Genomic DNA, 21,862 nt, shown 5'->3' on the forward strand with positions numbered 1-21,862 from the left:
CCACGCCGATCCCTCTTCCCCTATTTGTGCTGTTAGCCCACGAGCAAGAACAACTGTAACTCATCAGCCTGACAGCACTCCAGACACAGGGTTATCTCAGGCAGCACTTCTAATTAGCACAGAGCAACACAGGCTGCACTGTAAAGGCACCCAAACCTCACTGCTATACTTAGCAACAGGCAGGGGCTGAACGCAGCAGGAGCACGCGGGCGTCCCTTGCAGAGGCACAAAAATCCTTCCCTACATGCAGTGGATATGAATTCACGTCCCACGTCAGCTGTAGTAACAAGTTCTGCTTTTGCTTTCAGATCTTTCCGAGAGCAGGAATCTACTGCTCTCGTTCCACTGGGAGCTGGCAGACGTTATTTACTTTCGCCTCATCTCTGTTTGTAGAAGAACTCAGATTTATCATCATCTTCACCAGCAGAGATCAAAAGTTTACTCCACTGCTCAAAAACGGGTCTGGCTTAACTCTCAGCTATCAGAGATCCTTTACAAGCCGAGGTGAACCCAGTTGACAACTGAGCTCTTAGCAAGAGTTCAGGTGACCCACAGTAAAAGCACGCAACTCACAATGGAAAATAGCAATAAACCCAAAGATACTTCGATCTCCGTTAGCATCCTCCTCCTCTCCACCACCATAGAATCATTAGGGTTGGAAAAGACCACTATGATCATCCACTCCAACCATCAACCCACTGTCCAACTGTTGACCCGTCAAGTCAATCCATGTGCTGTGCTGGCAGTGTCTGCAGGGTGCAGCTTACCTCTTCATAGAACTTCAGCTGAGGGACGGCTTCATCGATTTCATTCATGCAATAGTCTTTAAAGAGCAAAAATCCTGGGGGGAAAAAAAAATAAAAATCAGAAAAAAATGTATCATTGCTACAACTTGCTCTAATATTGCTATCAGACAACGCCTGGGAGCCCCATGGGCTGCATGCACCTGTGTAAGTATCCCTAATTGCCACAACTGAGCAATGTCGATTCTCCAGCAACTTCACAGCATTCTGAGTAGAAAACCACCGTGCAACTCATTCATCTCCCAGGGGTACGTAAAGCACATCCCAATACCTGCTGAGGAACTGAGGAGATGTTTATACAACACACCGAAATACTCCATTCCTCTTCCCTGTCTGATCTCTGAGGCGTTTTTCACAGTAAAAACCAGATATTATTCAAGCATTTTGCTTCTTGGTACTGGAGTTCCATGCTTTAGCGATGAAAAACCAACTCCTTCAACATTTTGACTTTACAATTGCTGGTTAATGTTACCACTAATGGATTTTACAGTGCCATGAATTACATCAGAGCCTTTATAGTTCCTTTGCAAGTGATTTAAAGCACGGCCCCTGCAGCCCGCTGAGGAGCCTTTTCCATTACGAGTGCTTTAAGCTCTGCCCCACAGAGGCAGTGTGGGCACCTATCATCCAAACCCTGTGCCTGACACTGGTATTTCAAAGCATCACTCAGTAGATACACACATCCATATACACCAGGGCATAAAGTGCTCGTTTTCAACTTACCCAGCTACGCACCACTCTGCTCTATTTTATTTTTATTCAGCATCATTGTCATTTAAACTTACAGGGGGCCCTGAATTTGCGGCAGGGCGGTTGGAGCTTGATGACCCTTGAGCTCCCTTCCAACCCAAGCCATTCTATGATTCTATGAAAACCAACACTGAGCAGACAACAGAAGGCCACGTTGATGCACAACCAAAAGCTTCTTGGTTAATTCTGGATCCCAAGCTAAATTTCCTATTAGCAGAGCTTGTTCTCATGGGCACCCCTTGGTGTAGCCATAAACAGACACCAAAGAAGGGATGATGACCAGACGGATGCAGTGCTTTCCCTGACTCACTTGGCTGATTAGGATGATATTTGGATGATCATACAAACCGGGTTTTGTTCTCTAAATAAGGCCAGAAATCTAATTAAGAAATTATCTTCTGAGAATCTCTAAACTCTCCAATTATTCTCACCAAAAAAGAATCATTCTTGAACTACTTTATAGCCAATTGGGTTTGCTGTTGATTTTCTTTTTTATGAAAACAGAAGGAGTTTGCCATTTCCCTGAAAGCCATTTGCAATGACCACCCAGAGCAGCATCACACGCATGGCAAACGCAGTCCCAAAGCACAGATTACCCTGCAGCCCACTGTCTGCACAGGAAACATCCCATCAACCCCATCTGGAGCAAACCTGAGGACAAAAAACGGCGCATTTCTGGATCTCCACAAATGGCACTCATGGAAATAAAGCTCGCTCATTAACTCTTCTTTTACACATGATCGAAACATCACAGCAAAATAACGCTAAATAGACCGGACTTCTATTTGGACAACGAACCAAAGGAGATTGCAGCTGTGTAATTAAGAGACCAAAGAGCGGCACAAACAGCGATGAATGCAGTGAAAGAAAAATCCCTGGCGTGTTCCCAGACGCTGGCTGCTCACCAACGAAACCCACAAACAAAACAAACCCACAAAGGCAACTGTGGGAGGGGTGTGAAAACACAGCAGCACAACCCCTCAGCACTGCTGCTGCCCACACTGCAGCCCTGTGTGATGGGCAGGGGACGAGGAGCAATGACAGCCTGCTGCACTGCTCACAGCTTCTCACGGAGATGCTTTTGTCTTTAATTGCACTGCGATGGAAAGGGGAAAAAAAGACACATCCAAAAGAAGTTGGGAACTTTGACAGCTCGTTCATCTATCAGCTCTCCACCATTTTCTTTTGAGGGAAAAGAAGTCGATTCGTTCCCGGTTCAGAAATGCTACTTGGGTCGACGTAAAAATAGATCTCTCTCTCTCTTCCTTTGAAAAAACCACTGGTCAGAGCATTTATGTGTGTCTGCTAAGACATACTGCACTCATACACGTTATACAGTCATTAAGAAGCATTTTTGAGACACGCTTCTCATTAACAAGGGATGCTGCATTTCACCTCATGCCAATCCCAGCACTGCTGTTATTTCAGGGCCACCAGTAGCAGAACACACACTGCTTCCCAGAACCGATCTCCCTACAAAAGAAGGTTTCCATTTATGCCTCTTTTCAGAAGTTATGCTATGACCAAACCACAAGAAGGACGAGGCACCACCAGCCTGCAACACGCACTGCTCCATCAGCCAGCTGCACTTCCACCGCAGCATAAAGGAGATCTCTTTTTTCCTACTGATGTTCTGAGATTGAGCGAAAAATTATTAGCCAGGAAGCACAGCTTTCAGATAATAGCACAACTAATTGACAGGAGCAGTGCTGGAGTGGTGACAGCAGTTCTAAGGAGCTCGGGCAGAGCTGACGCAGAGCACAATGAGCACCGGTAGCTGCGCGCTGCAAGTGGGACCCAGAGCAGAAAGCAGGAATTAAAGAAATGATAGCATTAAGTAACAGCTAAAAGGAACCAGCAATTATTTATGAAATAAAGATGTTGACAGCTTTTTGCTTTCAAGATTTCTCCTTCTAGGCTATATAATTGCTGCAACCACCAGATCAGTGGCTGCTAAGGAAAAAGAAACTGGTAACGAACAAAGTGATGGATGGGATTAATAATGCAGACGCGTGAGAGAACAAGAGGGTACCTCACTGCAGGCCATGGCTTCCCAGCCTCTGAGCACTGCTTTTTTCTCACTTCTTTCTTATGGATGATCCTGCACAGCACAGTGTGCCAAATGCCATTATTTGCAGTAAGCCCCATCACCGACACAGCGCTCACGCTCACAGTCTAAAGGTCACCCTGCATTCATCACACCACGTCCCCGTCCTCAATTCATACAGAGAGCAGAATAACCACCATAAAACTAATGAGGGACTCCATAATAAAACAGCCTCGCATCAAACTACTTATCGAATCTGAGCTGGAACTTTATTAGTATCCGATTCAAATTTCCTTTGAACGGGAGTAAATAAAAATCTTATTAAAGCAAACAGAAGCAGCCAGGTAAGTCAGCAGAGCTAAAAATAGGCAGCTGAGCCCTGGTGCAGGGATTCGCAGTGCCACAGACTGAAAGGAGGCTGCCTCTATTTACAGCAGACCTGAACGTGGTCCAACATGCCGATGTCGACTCCTTCCAGTAAGCAAAATAGAAAACAAAAATGTCAAGCTGCTTCCAAATCCTTACTAAACGTGCTGCAAATAAACAGGTGACCAGAGCCCGTGGGGACACCTGTGTGCAGTTGGATGGTTGGGTCCTACTGCTGCGTCCCCAGAGCTCCGCAACACCCACGGTGGGCACTTTAAATCAAGGTCTCTCCCCCGAGTCCCTCTCAGATCTCTCCCCATCTCTGCTGTTTGGCTTCTTTCACCCAACAGAACCCAGAGGAAGGTAAGCAGAGGGATGGCCACCCCGCCTCCAGCAAAGCCATCCTGCAGAACTGCTGGGAAACCGCCTTGTGCTTCAATCTCAGTCACAGGTCTGGGTTTCAGACACCAAAAGTCAGGGACAGAGGTCTATGATTAAACCATGTAAGCACCTCGAACCAGCCTGCGTTGTCCCAGAATACCCAGCCAGGTTCAAAGTCTCGCTCTGCACAGTAAACACGCTCAGTTGCCGTAGCGTAGGATAAGTGAGACCCCCTAAAAGCTCCAGAATGGAGACAAGCAATGATTCCTCATTCAGGCACAAAGAGACCTGAAGTGCCAGGAGAGCCGACCCACGCAGGGAGCCGGGTTCAGCATCACAGAGCTGTGCCCACCTTGCAGCTCCAAAGGCACTGTGGCTTTCCCTACCTCTGTGAGCTATTTGCCTTTAGCCTACTTCTTCTAATAGAGCCTGATGTACGTCCACCCGTTGTTAAAAATAATAGATCATAACAAATTAGAACATAACTCTGCACATAAAAGGCAGGATAAAAGAACAAATTAGATTTTACAAGACAGCACTTGCATACACTGGTGATGAGCGCAGAGCAGTTTCTCAAGAACAGAAGCAAACTGAGCCCAAATGAGTCTGCAAGTTGCCAGGTAGCTGGTTTAATAACCTCCATAAATCATTACATGAAAATAAATTTTGCATCAGTTCAAGTGTCTTTAAAGAAAATCCTTACTTCAGCCATGGCCACTGCAGGGGAGCTGCACAAGATGACCTGCAAGGGTCCCTTCCAACACAAATCCTTCTGTGGTTCTATGCTTCCCAACAGTGTCAGTCCCGCCTGAGCACAGCACAGGGACATCCCCAGCACTGTCACACCTCTGACAGCACCAGCTTACAAGGCAGAGCTCATGCACTAAGCTAATGGTGGCCAACAGCATAAGGATTTCCAAGAAAAGGGGCATATACAAAGATATGTAAAAATATTCCAATGTCTAACGTGACAACTAAGTACATCATTGAGGCATTTTGTCTCAATCAGCTGCAAAGAATGTGCCTGAATTCCTCCACTAAAGCTCACCAAGAAGAACAGAGCGCCTGAGTTCTGTTCTTTTTCCACTTGTGGAAGTGGTGGGAGTTCCTTAGATTTACAAGTAAGTGGCATTAGCAGCTACCAGCAAGCTATTAGCGAGCTAACAAGTATTAGCAGCTTTAAATGTCACCGTTGTTGTTTAGAACTCATCTCATCAGCTCTCTCCCTACGTCACAAGAACTCTCAGTCCCTGGGAAGGATGTGACTGACTCCTCCTGATCGATATTGTTTGGTGAAACGATCATTAAGAATGATCCTGACAATGCAGGTCTGCACCCCCTGATCCTGACCACGCACTGCTCCTGTGCAGCATTCCAAGCCACAACAGCAGGACGGTACTGCCCAGCCCCTGATGCCCTTAGCAAGCAGTGTGAGGGACCTCAACCACTCTAATGAGCCAAACGAGGAACCAAACTGCTCACAGCAACAGCAGAAGGCTGCTACACTGCGGGTAGCACCATCAGGCAGTACGCACCCACAGCACTTGGTGAGGAGGAGCAAAACCGCCCCGATAGTGGCAGGGCACAGAACTCTCCCACGTGAATCTCAAAGCCTTCCTGTGCACTCAGAGAGAGGAAAGCTGCTGAGAGCTGAAGATTGGGCAACAGATGGTTCTCATTCTCTCCTGGCTTTCCCTTCTAATGGAAGAAATTATTGATAGAAGCATCTCAGCTCACTCAGAAACCGTCCTGCGTATCTCCAGCTCCCTTCCCAACACAGACACTGCTGGTTGCTCTGCACCCTCCTTAACAGAGCATTGCTTGTAAGGAACCAGGACAGCATTTAGGGACTTAGGAACTCTGCCTGTTCCCTGACCTGCAATGAATTCCTAATGGAACTGATGGCCAGAGCTCTCTGGTGTGTCTGCTGCAACTCTTTGACTATTGCTGAAAGCCAGAAGACTTCACAGCTTCAGCAATTTATGCTCTACTTACTGTACCCTTGGTAATGGAGTTTTTTTCTGGTTACTAATGAGTTATCCCACTGAGAAGAGTGAGCAGCACTGACAGGGCCAGACAACTTGCTTTGTTATTGCTACAGAGCCATACAGGTAAATCCCATTAATGCTGTTATTATGCCACGTTAGAGACATGGAAAACTAATATTTACCTATTTCACAGTAGGGTTCTGAGCCTTAATTAGTCTGTGAATTGTTTGAGGACACATGGATGAAACCTCCATGGAAGTGCAATGCTTCTGACTGACTGCAAAGGGAGGGAAACCAAGGCTGTGCACGGAGCAGTGACAGAGCACAAGTGAGATGTTCCACCAGAAATGGGCTAAGAAAGCTTAAGTGAGCAACAGCAGATGGAAAAAATGTAGGTAGAAAGCTGTATTTTTGGTAGGGAAGTGGCTGAGCAACATGCACGGTTGTGTTTGTAACACACAATCATAGAATGTGGAGGGGACCTAAAAGACCATCCAGCTCCAACTCGAAATATTCAAGTGAAAATTCATTCAGAAAATTGGTAATCTGTCACCTGTACCTATCTACGTATTGTATTTGTTGTCCATCTTGCTCTCTTTTTCTTTCTCCACTCCAGCTGTAACCCAACCCAAAAGCTGTGTAATTACACTGCATTGCTGAGATGAAGACTATTTTTCCCCACGATTCAAATTTTCCAAGAACTGTACTGTATATAAGTGTTAATACATATCAGCATGTACACATTATCCATTATGTGATGTTCCACAGGATGATATATATATGTATCATCATATATATAAATTTCTTCTATTTTAAAGCTCAGATTTAATCTGTGGCTCCTCTGGGAAATCACACAACCGAGCGTCTCCGACACTTCTAAGAAGAAAGCCATGGGAGCTTATCAGGCTGTATCCCAACAAAGAAATGCTCAATTATTCATGATCAGAAGGAAAAAAATAATAATAAATGCATACATTTTTAATAGTGACTTTGGATGCTGTCTGTCCCTGACACACAAGACAGACATCTCCTTACAACTGCCTACAGGCAAAACACGCACATCTCTCCAGCAGGAAGCTTCACCAGCATCACTCTCAATGATCTCCAATATAATTTATGCAAGTATCATGTTTATTTCACAACAAAATAAAACGTATGCCAAGAGAGACGTAGCCTCCAGCAATGCTTCAATTATCAGATGATAACCAGACCTCAAACTCAAGGCTAACTCTAAGAAAAAATGCACACAGCAGAGCAGGCTGAGCTTGCAGGAAGGCTCTGAGCGTGCATTTTCTCTCCTCCAGCACTCACACCCCACACACAAGAGGAGAAACGCTGTAAGGGAACAGCTCAGTGCAAAGAGCCTTGCAGTTTCTGTTTCAGTTTGCAGTCACACAGCTCCTGACATTTCCTTGTGGTTTGCTCTTGGCGCTGTTTTGAACCCACTGGAGGCACTGCGCAAGGAAAGCACGCGCTCACCAAACCCATACGGGAATCCTGCACACCATCCACGATCCAGGTTTTAGCCTGCACTTGAACTGAGAACAAGGAGACACAAGAATAGAAGATCCCTCTTAGAAGAGCATTTCAAACACCGTCTCTTGTTCAGCCGCTCACTTCCCCATTTTGATGGTGCCCACTTCTGCATGGCGGCTGGCTTCTCTGGGTCAGAAACGGAACGTCCCAAAAAATAAAACAAACCACTTTCATACACCGCCTGCCTCCTTGCTCCTGCAGAAAGCCTTGCTGTGCACACAGCATTTTCCAGTCACAAGCCCCCTTCTCATGCCCACCCAACGCTGGTGCTGCTCCATGCACCCAGCCCTGCCCTAACCTTACCATCCGTGCCCATCCAGCAGCCCAAAGCTTCGCTGACTTTCTCTACTCCCAACCAAGCTTTATTGCTTTCATTGTTATTTCCTCGGAGGACTGTTTCATTACTTGAAAATGCCAATGACACATAGATCTCACACTTAAATTAAACAATAGCTTCAATAACGCTTCAGGGAGGTGCTTCTCCAAGCCTGTTATTTTTAGGCATCAGGGAGCGCAGTGTGCTGAGCTGCCACACTGCACCACAGAAAGAGGAAGAGCAAGGATGTTTTTCTCAACACGTTTTAACTCCAGATCCATCTCATCAGCAGCACAGAAATTCTGAAGTAATGCAAACAGTGGGTCCCTAACCAGAGAAACAAGGGACAGAAAGCGTGATTCCTTGCACCAAAAAACAAACACACAAACAAAAAAAAACCACGGTGCTTTGGCTGTTCTGACCCTACTTGTTTTTTATTATTTCTTAACAGAGCTGTCAGTGAGAGAGCTGCAGGAAACACAGAGCAGAAGGTCAGCACAGCGCTTCTCTCTCACTCCAGAAAGTCCCCTCCCTGCTGCTGCAGGTTGGGCTGTGCAGAAGGAACTCTGAAACGGACCGAATGCTCATCTGGCCTGAATGCTCAGCTGCAAAGAGACCCAAAGACACAGAGAGATGCAGCTGCAGGAGGGAGCAGCTGAATGCACAGGGCACCAAGCAGGAGCTGCATGTGCAGGAAGCAGCTCTGGTGTGGATGACAATGCTCACCTGGGCTGGGACACCTCCTGCTGCAGCTAGCTGGTTGGAGAGCACAGAACAGAAATTAAAGGAAGTTTACTCTCACTCATACTGCAGTATTAGCAGCTGCTGGAACTGCTACAATACATTTGGTTCTCACTTCTCACCAACCCAAACCCACCAGCTCTGTGCAGGTGACAACTGAGGTGGCTGCAGGCAAACTCCCACATCCCACCAGCCTGCAAACCAGGCCAGAAACCCCTGGCTAAGCTGAGCTGGAACTGCAGGATGCAGGACAAAGGGGAATGGTTATAAACTGAGACAGAGGAGGTTTAGGTTAGATATTAGGAGGAAGTTTTTCACCCAGAGGGTGGTGAGGCACTGGAACAGGTTGCCCAAGGAGGTTGTGGATGCCCCATCTCTGGAGGCATTCAAGGCCAGGCTGGATGTGGCTCTGGGCAGCCTGGTCTGCTGGTTGGTGACCCTGCACATAGCAGGGGGTTGAAGCTACATGATCATTGTGGTCCTTTTCAACCCAGGCCATTCTATGATGCTTCATGCCTCTTTTCAGCTCTGTTTCTCAGCTACCAGGTAGATGCAAGCCGTACAAAATCCCACAATCAAACAGTGAACAAAAAAAATAAAACCAGTCCAAGCAAATGCACCTTAATAACCCCAGTAATCCCTTTCTAAAGGGATACTATGACCCAACTTCTGTCTTTAATGCCCAGCAGCCACACGTGACGCAGCAGACCCTGACTCTCCCACCAGCTACACCCATTGCAGCTCATTTCCAAACTGCCCTCTGCAAGCAGTTTGCTTTCAGCATGCCTGCCCTGCAGCTCAGCACAGCCCTGGAAGGATTTCACGTACGGTTTTAACACAGTCAAGAAGCAGAATGGATTCCACGTGTTAATTACAGATATTGGGATAGTAAATAAATAAATGGCTCCCTCCCCCCCTCTCCAAAGCAAACCCATAATCTGGTGTTGTAGCAAACAGGATGTGGTAGAAAAAAAAAAAAAAATTAGCTAAGGTGGTTATGTACTGTGCTCCGAGACATGCTGTACTTCCCCAAGAAGCTTCTGCTGTGGAGGAAGCAGCTTCTGCAGGAGCCGTCGGCTGTGGGGCTGCAGGGCAGCACTTCGCCTCTGACTCATTCTGTAATTCTTAGAGAGTTCATGACCGTTCTGGAGGAGCCCTCCTGCAAACGGCCGTCAGAGATCAGCAGCACATGCAGCTGGTAAGGCCAGTGCCACCGCAAGGCAGGAAAGCATCGCCGGCTGGGACTCCACGCACACAGCGACAGCAGACAAGTGATCAACGCTCTGCTCCTTTTCCATTGGAAAGGAGGATACTGAAAAACGGAACAAACTGGGAACTGGAGCTGTAAGAAAGAGCTGTGGTCGGGGAAAAAAAAAAAAAGAAAAAATAAAGAAAACGGAACGGTCCTCATCTGCACTGCCTGCCAAAGCAAAGGGAGGTCGCTGGATGAAGCTTTACAATGAGTGCATAAAGGAAAGCATTCTAGAGCGGCAGGCTCTCAGATGAGGCATGAAGCAGCAAGTCTATCAGTGATGCTCCCTGCAGGCTGGGTCTGACCCAACCAAGCTGCCCGCACACCTCACAGCAGCAATGCCAGGGCAAGGTGATCAAGCTTCCCATCACCACACCCTACTGATCTTACAGCACTGTGCATAATGCCTGCCTACAACTGAGGGTGCTTCACCACAAGTTATTATGCTAATGCATGGAAACAGTACAGATTTAACGGCAAAGAACAAGCTAGAAAACGCAATAAAATTTAAATGAGCCACCACGGCACAGGAGTACAACGTTTTCAAGTGCAATGCAAAGTCTTCTGTTAAAAACAGTCCTATCCCATCTTTCCTCCTTCCCTCTTAAACCTTCCCTCCAAAGGAGCCACCTTCAAGCTCCAGCCCCATGTGCACAGCTGGCCTTTGTATCTGGGACTGCACCACAGAGAGGAGGAGAGCTCTGCACATCTGCAAGCTGTGCATCTCCAGTAATGGGAAAAGCTAATCCCTAACGACAGCCCGGGCTCCACAGTTCCACTTCTGGCAGCTACCAGAGTGGGGAAAATAAGGAGATAAAATCTTTCATTTCTTCCAGGGTCAGTTACCTAACTGTAATTGCTGTGACTTATCAGAATAACAGCAACCATCTTCTCTATCCTCTGGAATCAACTGTTAATGAAAAGTATTCAATTACATAAATACAAATATCCATTACATACAAGCCGTTCCACTCAAATTCATTTTTTATTTTATTTTTAAAAAGACTTCTTCATTTCATTGCCAACAATGAGAAACAAACAGTTTGAGCCAACGCTTATGAGGTTACTTAAAATTCCACTTATTTTGCAACTGCGAGGCTATAGCAAGACATCAGTGCTTCAGCAGAGACCGCACATGCTGAAAGATGTCAGCACAAGCAAAAGATAAATCCCTGCATGTACCACATAATTGCAATGCCACAGGACACCAGCACCATTAGGAAATGGGGCGCAGCAGCACCTTGCTCCCAGCACCTGCTCATCACATTCTCTCCTTTCCTTCAGGCAGGAAGAGATGCACTGAGCTCCTCTCCTTCCCAGCCCATCTTATGGTCTTGTCCCCATTTTGCAAGACAAGAGCTGTTGTGCCATCACTGCAAACTTACAGCAACCCGCTCCTAAAATCTACTTGACAAAGACATCACAAGCTGCTCATTACATCCATTGCACTGCTTTACACCCATTAATTATCAAAAACCAACACATATTTTAATCACATTAAGCCTCTGGAAATCAAACTGTCCTCACCACCTCTGCAACCACCTTTCTCTCTTTCTTAAGACTGTCCACCCTCACTTCTCTCTCTCGCACAGCGCACATCGTGCCCTACTGCAGTACTTCCTTGTAGGTCGCTCTCAGCAGATGCTAAGTAAGGTCTGTTTGCTGCCTCTGCTCCTTCCTGGCTTCCTCCCAGCAGGTCCACGTTCGTTCTGCAGCCCGGTGCCAGGACGGGACGCAGCACTCTGCCAAAGCAGGATTACTTGCCGTGCCTCGCAGGCTGTGATCCCATGGTTATATTTAGTTGTGTGATCGAGCCGAGACGTCACAGCTTGAGGCTCACTGTAACACCCGGCTCTGCTAAAATGCTGCCTGATTTGCAGCTTTCCAACCTCTATCTGTGCCATTCTCCAGCACAGGCTATGGCTCATACCTCCTGTTTATGGAGCTCTTTGGTAACCTGCTCTCAGCGCATTTACAGCCTTTCTCTGAGGTTCTTCATCCCAGCATTCCCACTGATAACCAAATGCTGACATTCGTGCAAGCTCTTTGGCTGCATCCATCCATCCCCACCCTGCATGAGCCACTGGAGCTCTTCTCAGATCACTTCTCCCAGCAGTTCACCCAGCACCTGCCAAAGTCACCCAGGCACCCTTGCCTGTGCTGCTATGGGAACACCTGGCAGACAGACAGGATGACAAGCATGGTATTTTTGTACAACTGCTCCCTGACCAAGGCTTATTATCCTGCAGAAAAAAAAAAACAACTTGAACTGATGTGACACATTATATTGTTGACAAGCCCATACCAAGTAATACAATTTTCTCCTACATGTTTCCAAGTAATTCAATTACTTTTCCAGTAGTTTTCCAGAACACGAAGTTAAGCTGACAGATTGCCTTGCTTCACCTTCTACCCTTCTACATTTCATTCTACCAAAGGCCTTTGTTTCACAACGTCCTGTCCACACTACAGCATTCTCCAGGCCACTCACCACGTGGATTCTGGGCAGCCCATCAGAGAGGTGGCACAAAAGACAGCCTTAAAAGATTCACAGGAACAGCATTTCATTGCAGAACGACTCACCGATTCTCTGATGGAAGATCTTGTCAAAGGTTAATTCACCCCTTTCCTCGAGGTATTTCTGCATGACGCTGCGGATGCTGAAAGGGAAAAAGAGAAAAAAAAGAGGTAGTTGAAGCTGTTTCTTTTAACAAAACTCTTCACACACTTGGGAGAAAAGGATGGCTGCAATGAAACACCCATGCAAAGGCCAGTGCAGACACCACAGCTCAGCCATATCTCCATACTGGGCACTGCTGCCTCTTTGGCCCCGTGTTGGGTCTTAGCCAGCACCATGCAAATAAAAGCACAAGTCAATCGAGTCAGCATCAGGCCATTCACACAGCCATTGCCACACATCATTAGGAGAATTAGCCAGTGTTGGCTCCATTAGGAGCCCAGCTTGGCTGTGGTGCACTTAACATCTCCTTTGGCTAATTTACAATGTCACAACCACTCATCGAAACCACATTAACAAAGATTTTCTTTATTTGTCAAGTAACGTCAATATTCTTTTTAATATAATGCTATAAAAATTTCATATGGGAAACAATACAAGTACATAAATTTTAAAATCAATGCAGCACGGCGGTGCTGTGCCATGATCCAACTGTGCCATGGCAGCATTCAGCCAAAATTCCTTTTTTTTTTTTTTTGTTCTGTTTCCAATTTTAAAACTGGTATTTTCGTGCACACTCGGTATTTTTATAAAAATAGCCACCAATAACCCACACGATGTATTCCTGCCCTAAATAAGGCTGTCAAAATCGCTCGCGCTCTTCAAAAGCACGGCCGAGCACCTGATCCCTGCGAGATGCAGGCTCCACACTACTCCGTGTCAGGGAAAGGAAAGGAACAAACTAGCTCTGAAATGCAGCAGGGCAGGCTGGCTCTCACAGCCTAACCCTAACGCTCCCTGGAGAAGGAAAATCAGATGGCTTGGCTTGTTTGGCACCAGGACTCTCAGCCCCTTGCCTACATGAGGATGATCTCTGCAGCTCTGTCCTGCCCTGGTCCCAGCTCCAGTTCCCATGCGAGCAGCAGACCAGCACTAACAGAATGAGCCCTTCTCATAACAAGGGTGCTGAGAAGGCTCTGCTCTGCCACAGCAAGTGTGCTGCGAGAGATCACATAAATCTGAGTCTAGACAACGGGAGGAGAGAATGAGCAACGTAACGTGCGAGTGAAATGCCCTGGGAAACACTCTGTAATCAACAGATCTGCTCAGCAGGGCTGCTCCTGTCCCTGCTGCTTGTACTGCTCCTGTGCCCGCCTGTCTGACTCTCACCCACAGGCTGGAGGTGAAAATTTTACCCGGTTGGCAAGAAGCAAAGCAGAGCCCACACATCCTTCAGCTGGATGGAACAATCCGCAGCGCAGCCCAGCCCATGCCACAGGCAGGAAGGAAGGCTCCTCGGCTCCTGACGCCGACCCATTAGCTGCCCTGCAGGCCAGCAACCCGCCACTAAAAGCCACATTTTGCAGAGAAGTGGCCGTTCCTCAAAGGCTCTCCCTGCCCAAATGTGCTCTCAGCACTAATGGGAGCTGTGGCCTTCCCGCGGGTCAGCTCGGTTCACAGCACGACCTACCTCGATGGCAACACTCAGAACAAGCAAAACAAAAGCTGCCTGAAAACAAAATCCAGGGAGACTCCAGAAACAAAAGCACATCCGACCACGCTGGAGAAAAACCTTTTGTCTGTATTTTTTTTTTTTTACTTCATAAGGGAAGAAAACAGCAAGCAACAGAAAACTTGGGGATGCTCAGCTTGCTGTCCGCACGCCACGAGTGTGCTGAGCTGACGGGGCAAATACACAGGGCAGAAATCAAAAGGCAGACTTACAATTAGACAATCAGACTTAACATTAAAAGCCTAGGCTATAGAGTAGCTTTGGTTGGAAGGGACCTTAAAGATCCTATGTTCCATCCCCCTGCTCAGGCTGCCCATCCATGGCCTCGGGCGTCTCCAGGGATGGGGCACCACAGCTCTGGGCAGCACAGCCAGGACCTCACTGCTCTCTGAGTGAGGAATTGCTTCCTCACATCCAACCTCCATCTCTCCTCTTTTCATTTAGAGCCGTTCCCTGCTTTCCCATCCCCACCAGGCAGGCAGGTGCCCACCTGCAGTCCCCAGTCTGTGAGCTGGAAAGGAACAGTTCAGCCCAACCCGGGCAGCAGGGCTGCAGGCTGCACTGGGAGCTGAGCTCACCGCAGCAGCACAGCCCATTAGAGCTGATCAAAGGCATCTGCTGAGCAGCAGCCTTCGTGGTTCGGGGGCCTTCCATCAGTACAGAGCTCTTGCTGCCCATGAGCGTGCAGGAAGGTGAGCTGACAGGACACAGATCGCAGCACCAAGGTACAGGCACACAACACCCATCTGAAAACACATCTGAAAAAATAAGGGGGGAAAAAAAACAAAATGAACGATGGGCTTTTCAATGGAAAAGAACATGGGTAGGGCGTGAGGAGTGCACATCTGCAGCCCTGCCCTGCCATGAGCACTGGAGGAGCAGCAGGGCATGGAGAGCAGCCCGGGCTGTGACCCCTCAGCAGCAACCCGTGACCCCAGTGTCACCAAATTTGTCAAAAGAAATCCATCTTCTGACGGGTTTGGGGATGCCTTGCAGCCATACAGCATGATGCCATCTTCCAGGCAGCTTCCTGCCAGCTGTAAGCACTGCCACAGCAGGTGCAGGGAGAAACCAGGAGCTGCAGCAGAGGGAAACGAGCAGCGTTCGTTTTGATACTTCCTAAAAGTTCTGCTATTAATTTCAGAGATGCACGGACTCCATCCCTGTGGGTTCATCCTACTGAATAATGCAGGAGTTGTTCTGAAAGCATCTCACGCCTCGGAAATGGAAGGCTGAGGAGCAGTGCAATGCTATGTGTGCACATGCATACTCTCCCTATTGGAACAACATCAAGAAGCTACTTACTGCTGACCTTCTTACCATGGGGTCTTAGAGGAGCTTTTTATCATTTATCATAAAAGCATGCTGCTTTTTCTTGTAAATCAGTACAAGTTCTGATGGTGGAATGCTGTCTATTGTACAGATGCCCACTAAAGCTTGAAAAATAATCATCAAACCCACCCAGCTTAATGCACCTGCAGGCACTGATATGTTCACCTATAAGGCAAAACAGGGAAAAGACAGGCAGGCAGAGCACAGGGATGCACTGCACGCCTTCCATCCACTTCACTTTGCTTCCTCTCAGACTTGTACCCACTTCAGAGTTCATTACAGGCTCCAAGTGATTCTGTTCTCAGGTATCACGAAGCACATTTTACACACTGCCAATGCTCTTCCAGTCCAGCAGGCAAAGTGAATTCCCAGCATATAAAGGCCCACTGGCCCATCTAATCTGATCTACTTATCTCCCATTTGTGATTTGCCCGATTGGAAGAGGAAACAAATCATTAGGAGACATTTTTGGACAACAATGAAATAACATGGAAAACATATGTGCCTTTGATTCTTCTACTTCCTAGCACCCTATAATATTACTAGAATAACCCTGGCAGCGATGCCGTATTCAATTGACTTAATTATTTTAATAGAGAAATCAAAGCAATCATTGGTAGTAAATTAATTAGCGCACATGCTCATTCAATTCCTCATCCCATCAGCCAATGAATAGAGCACTGATCAGTGCAAGGGAACGCTCTGATCCCTCTCCATGCACAGCACATCCCCACACGTCCCATACCCCAAAGCTGCACTGTCTGCACACCATAGGATGGACCAACACACCAAACCCCAGAGCAGGGCCAGGCCCTGCCATCTTCCATCCCAACTGCACCCATTTCTACCCCACTTCCCATCTCAGCACGCTCTCTTCCATTCCGAACTCTCCAAACCATTCCATTCCCACTTCCAAACCATTCAGCAGCTCCCACAATTGCTAGGGGTGATCACTAGTTTTCTGCCCAAGCAGATCCACATCTGCAACAAATATTAATGGAGAAAGCTTACAACTTAAAGCCTAAAGCAAGAGCACAGAGCTGTGAGTTCAGCATAGACACTACCCTCGTGTTTCTTGAGGACTGCCTGCATTACCATTGCTGAAACCTGAAACTAATACAAAAGCTTCTAAGCACATGAATTTTTCAGGAATAATTGCACTGAATTGTAATGTCAAGGACGTGCCCTTCCACCAGAACGCCGCTACTGAGAAACTGCAAGAAGGAGAAACGGGAACAACATCACATCTCCTCACTCTAAATGCCATTAAGCCATCTGTCAATCACAACGTGCTGGGTTTCTTTAATACAAACACGAAATTAAGTGCAACGTGCCTATTATTTATTTGATTTGTCTGTACCTATGCTTTAGACCTTCTCTAAAAACAGTGTGCAGATGTAAAGGCTGTAAGCAACCGAGAACAACATGCGGCCCACGCTGGCTGGGATGCACCACACCTGGCTGTGATTGACTCATCTACAGCCACAGGATGTGATTTCAGAGCTCTCAGCGCCTCTCTGCACCACCCAAACCCAGCCTGCACTGCTCGTGGATCTGCCCCAAAGGCCTCCCATGATGGTCAGCAAATACACCTTAAGACAAGGACAGAAAGGCCCGCAGTCAGTTCAGACAACACATTCTTTCATACAAGTAAAGGGTTCAGCAATGCAAGCTTTACCAAAAGTGAAACAAGCCAAGGAAGGCTCAGCCTGTAAAAGAGATCTACTGAGAACTTCTTAAACAAGTTAAACCTGGCAAAAACGTTCCTGTGTTTTTTCTCCTCCGGAAGAAACAATCCTGTTTAAACAAACAAGCATCTCTCAGAGCCACACATCCCAAGCACGCCACAGAGATCCTCCTGCAGCAAAACAAAGCAAGGAAGTGTAAAATTGTCTCTGTTGATTTTCTGCACTTCACGGTGGGCTTCTGACTGGCAGTTATTCTTAGGTCCCGAAAAGAAGGGAGATGCCAACAGAGAAACTGATGGCTGGATGAAAAGGAAAATGTGGGTAACAAAATGAAGAACTGACACAGAGAGGAGCAGAACAGCTCCGATATGAAAACAAGCAGAGTATGAAGATGTGGAGAAGCCAGGCTGGGGTTTTTAGAAGGAACAGCAGACGAAAGGCTCAGAGAGGAAAATCACCTCCTTGACGTGGAGCTGTGTCCTGCTAACCCAGTGCTTGCTGGGACCCAATGGCCTGCTGTTCTGCCCATTTAATTCAATTAAACTACGTATGCACCTGCACCTGACAGGTTCTGATAGGCTTTCTTCTAATTGCATTAATTACCCTCAATAGATAAATACCCCCCTATAGATAAGAAGCTTAACACAGACCCTTCTGCATGACCTGACATTGCTCAGCATTGTGCTCAGCCCTTCCCTGGCACTGCAGTGCAGCAACCTGAGTGGTACCCAGAGCATGAGAAACAGCTGGGAGCTCCACCAGCCCTCCACCTCCCCACGGCCATCCTGCAGTGCCAGGCACCTACGCTGCATGGTCAGCAATGGGAGCTTCCCCCAAAGCATCCCTCGGTACGGAGCACGGTAGCAGAAAGCTGAACCTCTTCCCCAGTTGCCCTCATTTACCTTTTGCTTAATTACAGTATCAGCACCCAAGGGAAGGCCCGTGATTAAAACCCATTGCACCTCCCACGTGTTGCTGATTTCTTAACAGGCTTAGCCCCAACTCTGTGTGCTTTAGATAGCAGTGCTGCCCTGCTCTAAGGCTCTGCCTTCTGCCTGGGCAAAGCCCTTCAGCAGCACCTCTGCTGTGCCATGAGCTTCTGCTGTGATCCTGAGCAGTTCAAGTATTCTTATGCTGTTTGAGTCAGAAGGGACCCCCGAAGGCCATCTGTTCCCATTCCCTGCAGTGCACAGGGACGTCCTCAGCTCCATCAGAGCTCACAGCCCCATCCCCTGCCCGTGGCTGTCTGCAGGGATGGGGCATCCAGTGGGAACAGGGGTGCTGGTGGCAGCTGCTCAGTGCCATGCTGCTGCAGGGCCCAGCACACAGCACGGGGCTGCAGGTGCAGAGCAGTGCAGAGCAGCACAGAGCGAGGCGTGAGCACAGGGATGACACAAGTGGCGTAATTGCAACAAATGCAAAAATGGCAACAAACAATTTCCAGGAAAATTTTCTTAAGAGACAGCATTGTAAATCAAAGAGCACAAGAAGGAGGCGTTAGACAAAACCAGAGGAAACAATGTCAAAGGAACCAGGACTGACAGCACAGAGACGGCGAGGCGCTCTGCCCTCTAACCTGGAGCGCTGCTGATGTTTGAAGAGGTGCAAGAACTCAGGGATGTCCAAAGATACAGCTAAGATTCAGAGAAAGAATGCCACAATGCCAAGAGAACAGAACTGCAAAAGCAGAAGTAATACAGGAGAGATCACAAATGGCCCGGGATGCAGTTGGGAAAGGAAAATCGACCTCCATGCATCCTGTGAAGCTCAGCCAGAACTTTGCTGATGCTGGAATGCCAGGTGAGGAGGAAAAGTGTATTGCAGGCTGATCAGAGCCCAGGGGTGGCCTGGGAACACCTCTGGAGATACAACAAGGATGGGATAACCAAAAAAAAATCATCACAGCTGGAGAATGATTTTTAAGTGTCTGCAACAGGGTTTGGTTTTCCCCTGGGAGGGCAGGATGGGGGGAAGGCTGGAGACCAAAGAGACCTGGAAGAATCAATCACAGAATTAACGTCACAGAGAGCTAACTAGTGAACATGTACGTTAGAAGAGATGATGAGAAACTTCTACAACCGTGGCAGCAGAAGAGAAGCCCAAACAGAACGCCTGCTCTGCTCTGTTCCCATACACCAAGAGTGAGCCCCGCACCCACCCCGGCTCCAACCTGCTATTTCCTGCCCCTATTTCCTGCACCACTCGTCTGCACTTCCCAATATGCAAATCTTCATCTCAGAACAGAAGGGGCCAGCAAATCGGAAGAACTATAACTTAGTTCTCTTCCACTCCCAGTGACCAAAATAAGGGGAACCTAAAATTGATATCTAAAAGTGAAAGACTTCAGAAGCCCCATGAAAACCCTAAAAATTGAGTGCAGTTCACTGGCTCCTCCCGACCCTAGAGTTAAATATCAAGGCTGACATTTCAGTGTGCATGCCCTCTCTCCCACTGAGTTCCCAATCCTGCAGGCCCTTCTGCCCACCCACCTGCAGGATGGCCCTTTCAGGACACGCAATGAAGAGATGCTGCAGTTCTCCCAGCTCCTGGGAATGAACGGAGGAAATGCTGAAAGGAAGGAAAAGCAGACGACAGAGAACACACAGAGGGTTGTTTGGGTTTGGTGCTTAAAATCACCAGCCCAGCCTCTTCCCTAGGCACACGTGTCCCATTGGCACGTTCTGCCCTCGTTCTTCCCGAGCTGTGACATTTAACAGTTCAGGCACACAAACAATCTGAGGATGCTCCACATGAGCCCAGCAACCAGCAGCCCCTCAGCCAACAAACTTCACCCTCACAGCTTGGTTGCTGCTGAGCCTTGGCCCGCAGCCTTGGAATCTGCTCTGCCCTACAGCTCTTGCCTCGCAAACAGGCACTGCAGCAAACCCATCCCTTTTGCTTTGCATCACTTAACCCAGAGACACAAAATGGTGCCAACAGGTGCAGCGGGCTCCAGCAAGAGCACGACCTGCAGAGAGCAAGGAGATCTTTGCAGCATTCCTGGAGCAGACGGTGCTGGAGCTGCAGCACATCCCTGCCATCACCTGCTCCTGGCTATGCAGCATGGCTGTGGTGCTGCAGGGCCCGGCTCTGCACACAGAGAAAGCCAAAATCTCCTTGGGGAAAGGGCTCAACTGCAGACCCAGAGAAGAACACAGACTTTCTGTGCACGGCGGTGGGTTTTTGCTGTTACTATACCAACCTGCATGCAAGCAGTTGATTTGTATTATATAATTGTACACGGATCCATCTGCCAGTAGCACACAGTATTTCAGTATGCCCAACGCATCGTGGCCATTCTAACGAAGGAGGTTGAGAGGGGGGGGGAGGAAAAAAAAATACACCATCAAAAAAACGACCAGAAACCAGTACGAAGACATCTGACACCAGAGCAACAGTCGCTGCTTCCTCCTGCGTGAGGAAATCCCTGCTCTGGGCCAAGCTGCGCCCATTGCCAGGCCCCCTGGCCCCAGGCAAGCCGCCGCTTCCCGTGCCAGCAACGGCTGCAAACCGCTTCCCACCTTCCTCCGAGCACCGGAGCTGCCAGTATCTCCTTCGATCATCAGCGCGGTTTGCAGACGCGTCCTTGCACAGTCAGCCCTGCCCGTGCGGCGCTTCGGCCGCATCACCTCCCCGCCGCTCACAGCCCCGCACGGCGCCCTGAACCCCGCGCCACGCAAACGGGCAAGGAGCGCGGCACGGCGCTGGCGCACCTGCTGGGGCTGCAGCCCGCGGGCGGCTCGTGCCCTGGGCACGGCGGGCGGCTGGCACGGCGCACAGCCCAGAGAGCGACAACCGCCGCCCGGCGCGGCAACGGGGCGAGCAGAAGCGAAGCGCTCATCTCCGGCTGCGCTCGCGGGAGCGCAGGGCGAGGGCTGCAAGGGCAGCGCCGGGCCGACGGCCGCCCGCCCCTCTTGCGGCACGCACTATGCGGGATTTGCCGTCCCGCCGGCTCGTCCCGCTAGCCGGCACGGCGCCTTGCCGGGCTCCATCCATCGGCCGGGAGCGCTCAGACCACCGCTCCGCCGGGAGCTCCGGGTCACGGCGCTGCTCTCGGGATCCCTCATCCCCGCTCCCACCAACCCCCCCGGCCGCCCCGAAGGAGCCGGGCTGCGCTGCCCACCCCCCCACCGCCACCGCCCTCGGTGCCCTCCGCTGCGGACCGTTAGCCGGCGGTACCTGGGCTCGGGCAGCGTGATCTTCTTGCTGGCCCGGGCCGCCGGCGTGCTCTTGCTCTTCTCCATCGCCATCAGGTAGCTGACATCGGCCAGCACCGCCTCCAGGTCCGCCATGTTCCCGCTCCCGCCGCCGGGCTGCAGATGGAGGCTCGGCCGGGGGCAGCAGCCCCCGAGGCGGGGAACGGCGGAACGGACGGGGCGGCGGCGGGGCTCGGCCGAGCGCCTCCCGCGTGCCTCGGTGCCGCGCGGCGGCTGCGTGCGTGCGGCGCGGCGGGGCCGCTCCCCGCCCTCCCT

At 49.1% G+C, this 21,862-nt stretch overlaps 1 protein-coding gene across 3 annotated transcripts in view; it reads right to left on the reverse strand.

Moving 5' to 3' along the window:
• The window catches only part of GRK3 (G protein-coupled receptor kinase 3), a 43,438-nt gene extending 21,700 nt beyond the window's left edge, over positions 1–21,738 (reverse strand). For all 3 annotated transcript variants that reach the window (XR_006170545.1, XM_042828721.1, XM_042828724.1), the window contains exons 1-3: positions 21,570–21,738; positions 12,764–12,840; positions 768–841 (exon numbers count right to left, since the gene is read on the reverse strand). Coding sequence is in view for 2 of the 3 variants with exons in the window: in XM_042828721.1 (XP_042684655.1) it covers positions 768–841; positions 12,764–12,840; positions 21,570–21,682 (264 nt within the window). In the remaining variant the exon portion in view is untranslated. The remainder of the gene's footprint in view (positions 1–767; positions 842–12,763; positions 12,841–21,569) is intronic.
• Between the last annotated feature and the right edge of the window lie 124 nt (positions 21,739–21,862).

The sequence above is a fragment of the Centrocercus urophasianus genome, unplaced genomic scaffold, assembly GCF_019232065.1.
Source record: "Centrocercus urophasianus isolate 14NV4802_14NV808 unplaced genomic scaffold, USGS_Curo_1.0 seq_30, whole genome shotgun sequence".
NCBI classification, from domain to species: Eukaryota; Metazoa; Chordata; class Aves; order Galliformes; family Phasianidae; genus Centrocercus; species Centrocercus urophasianus.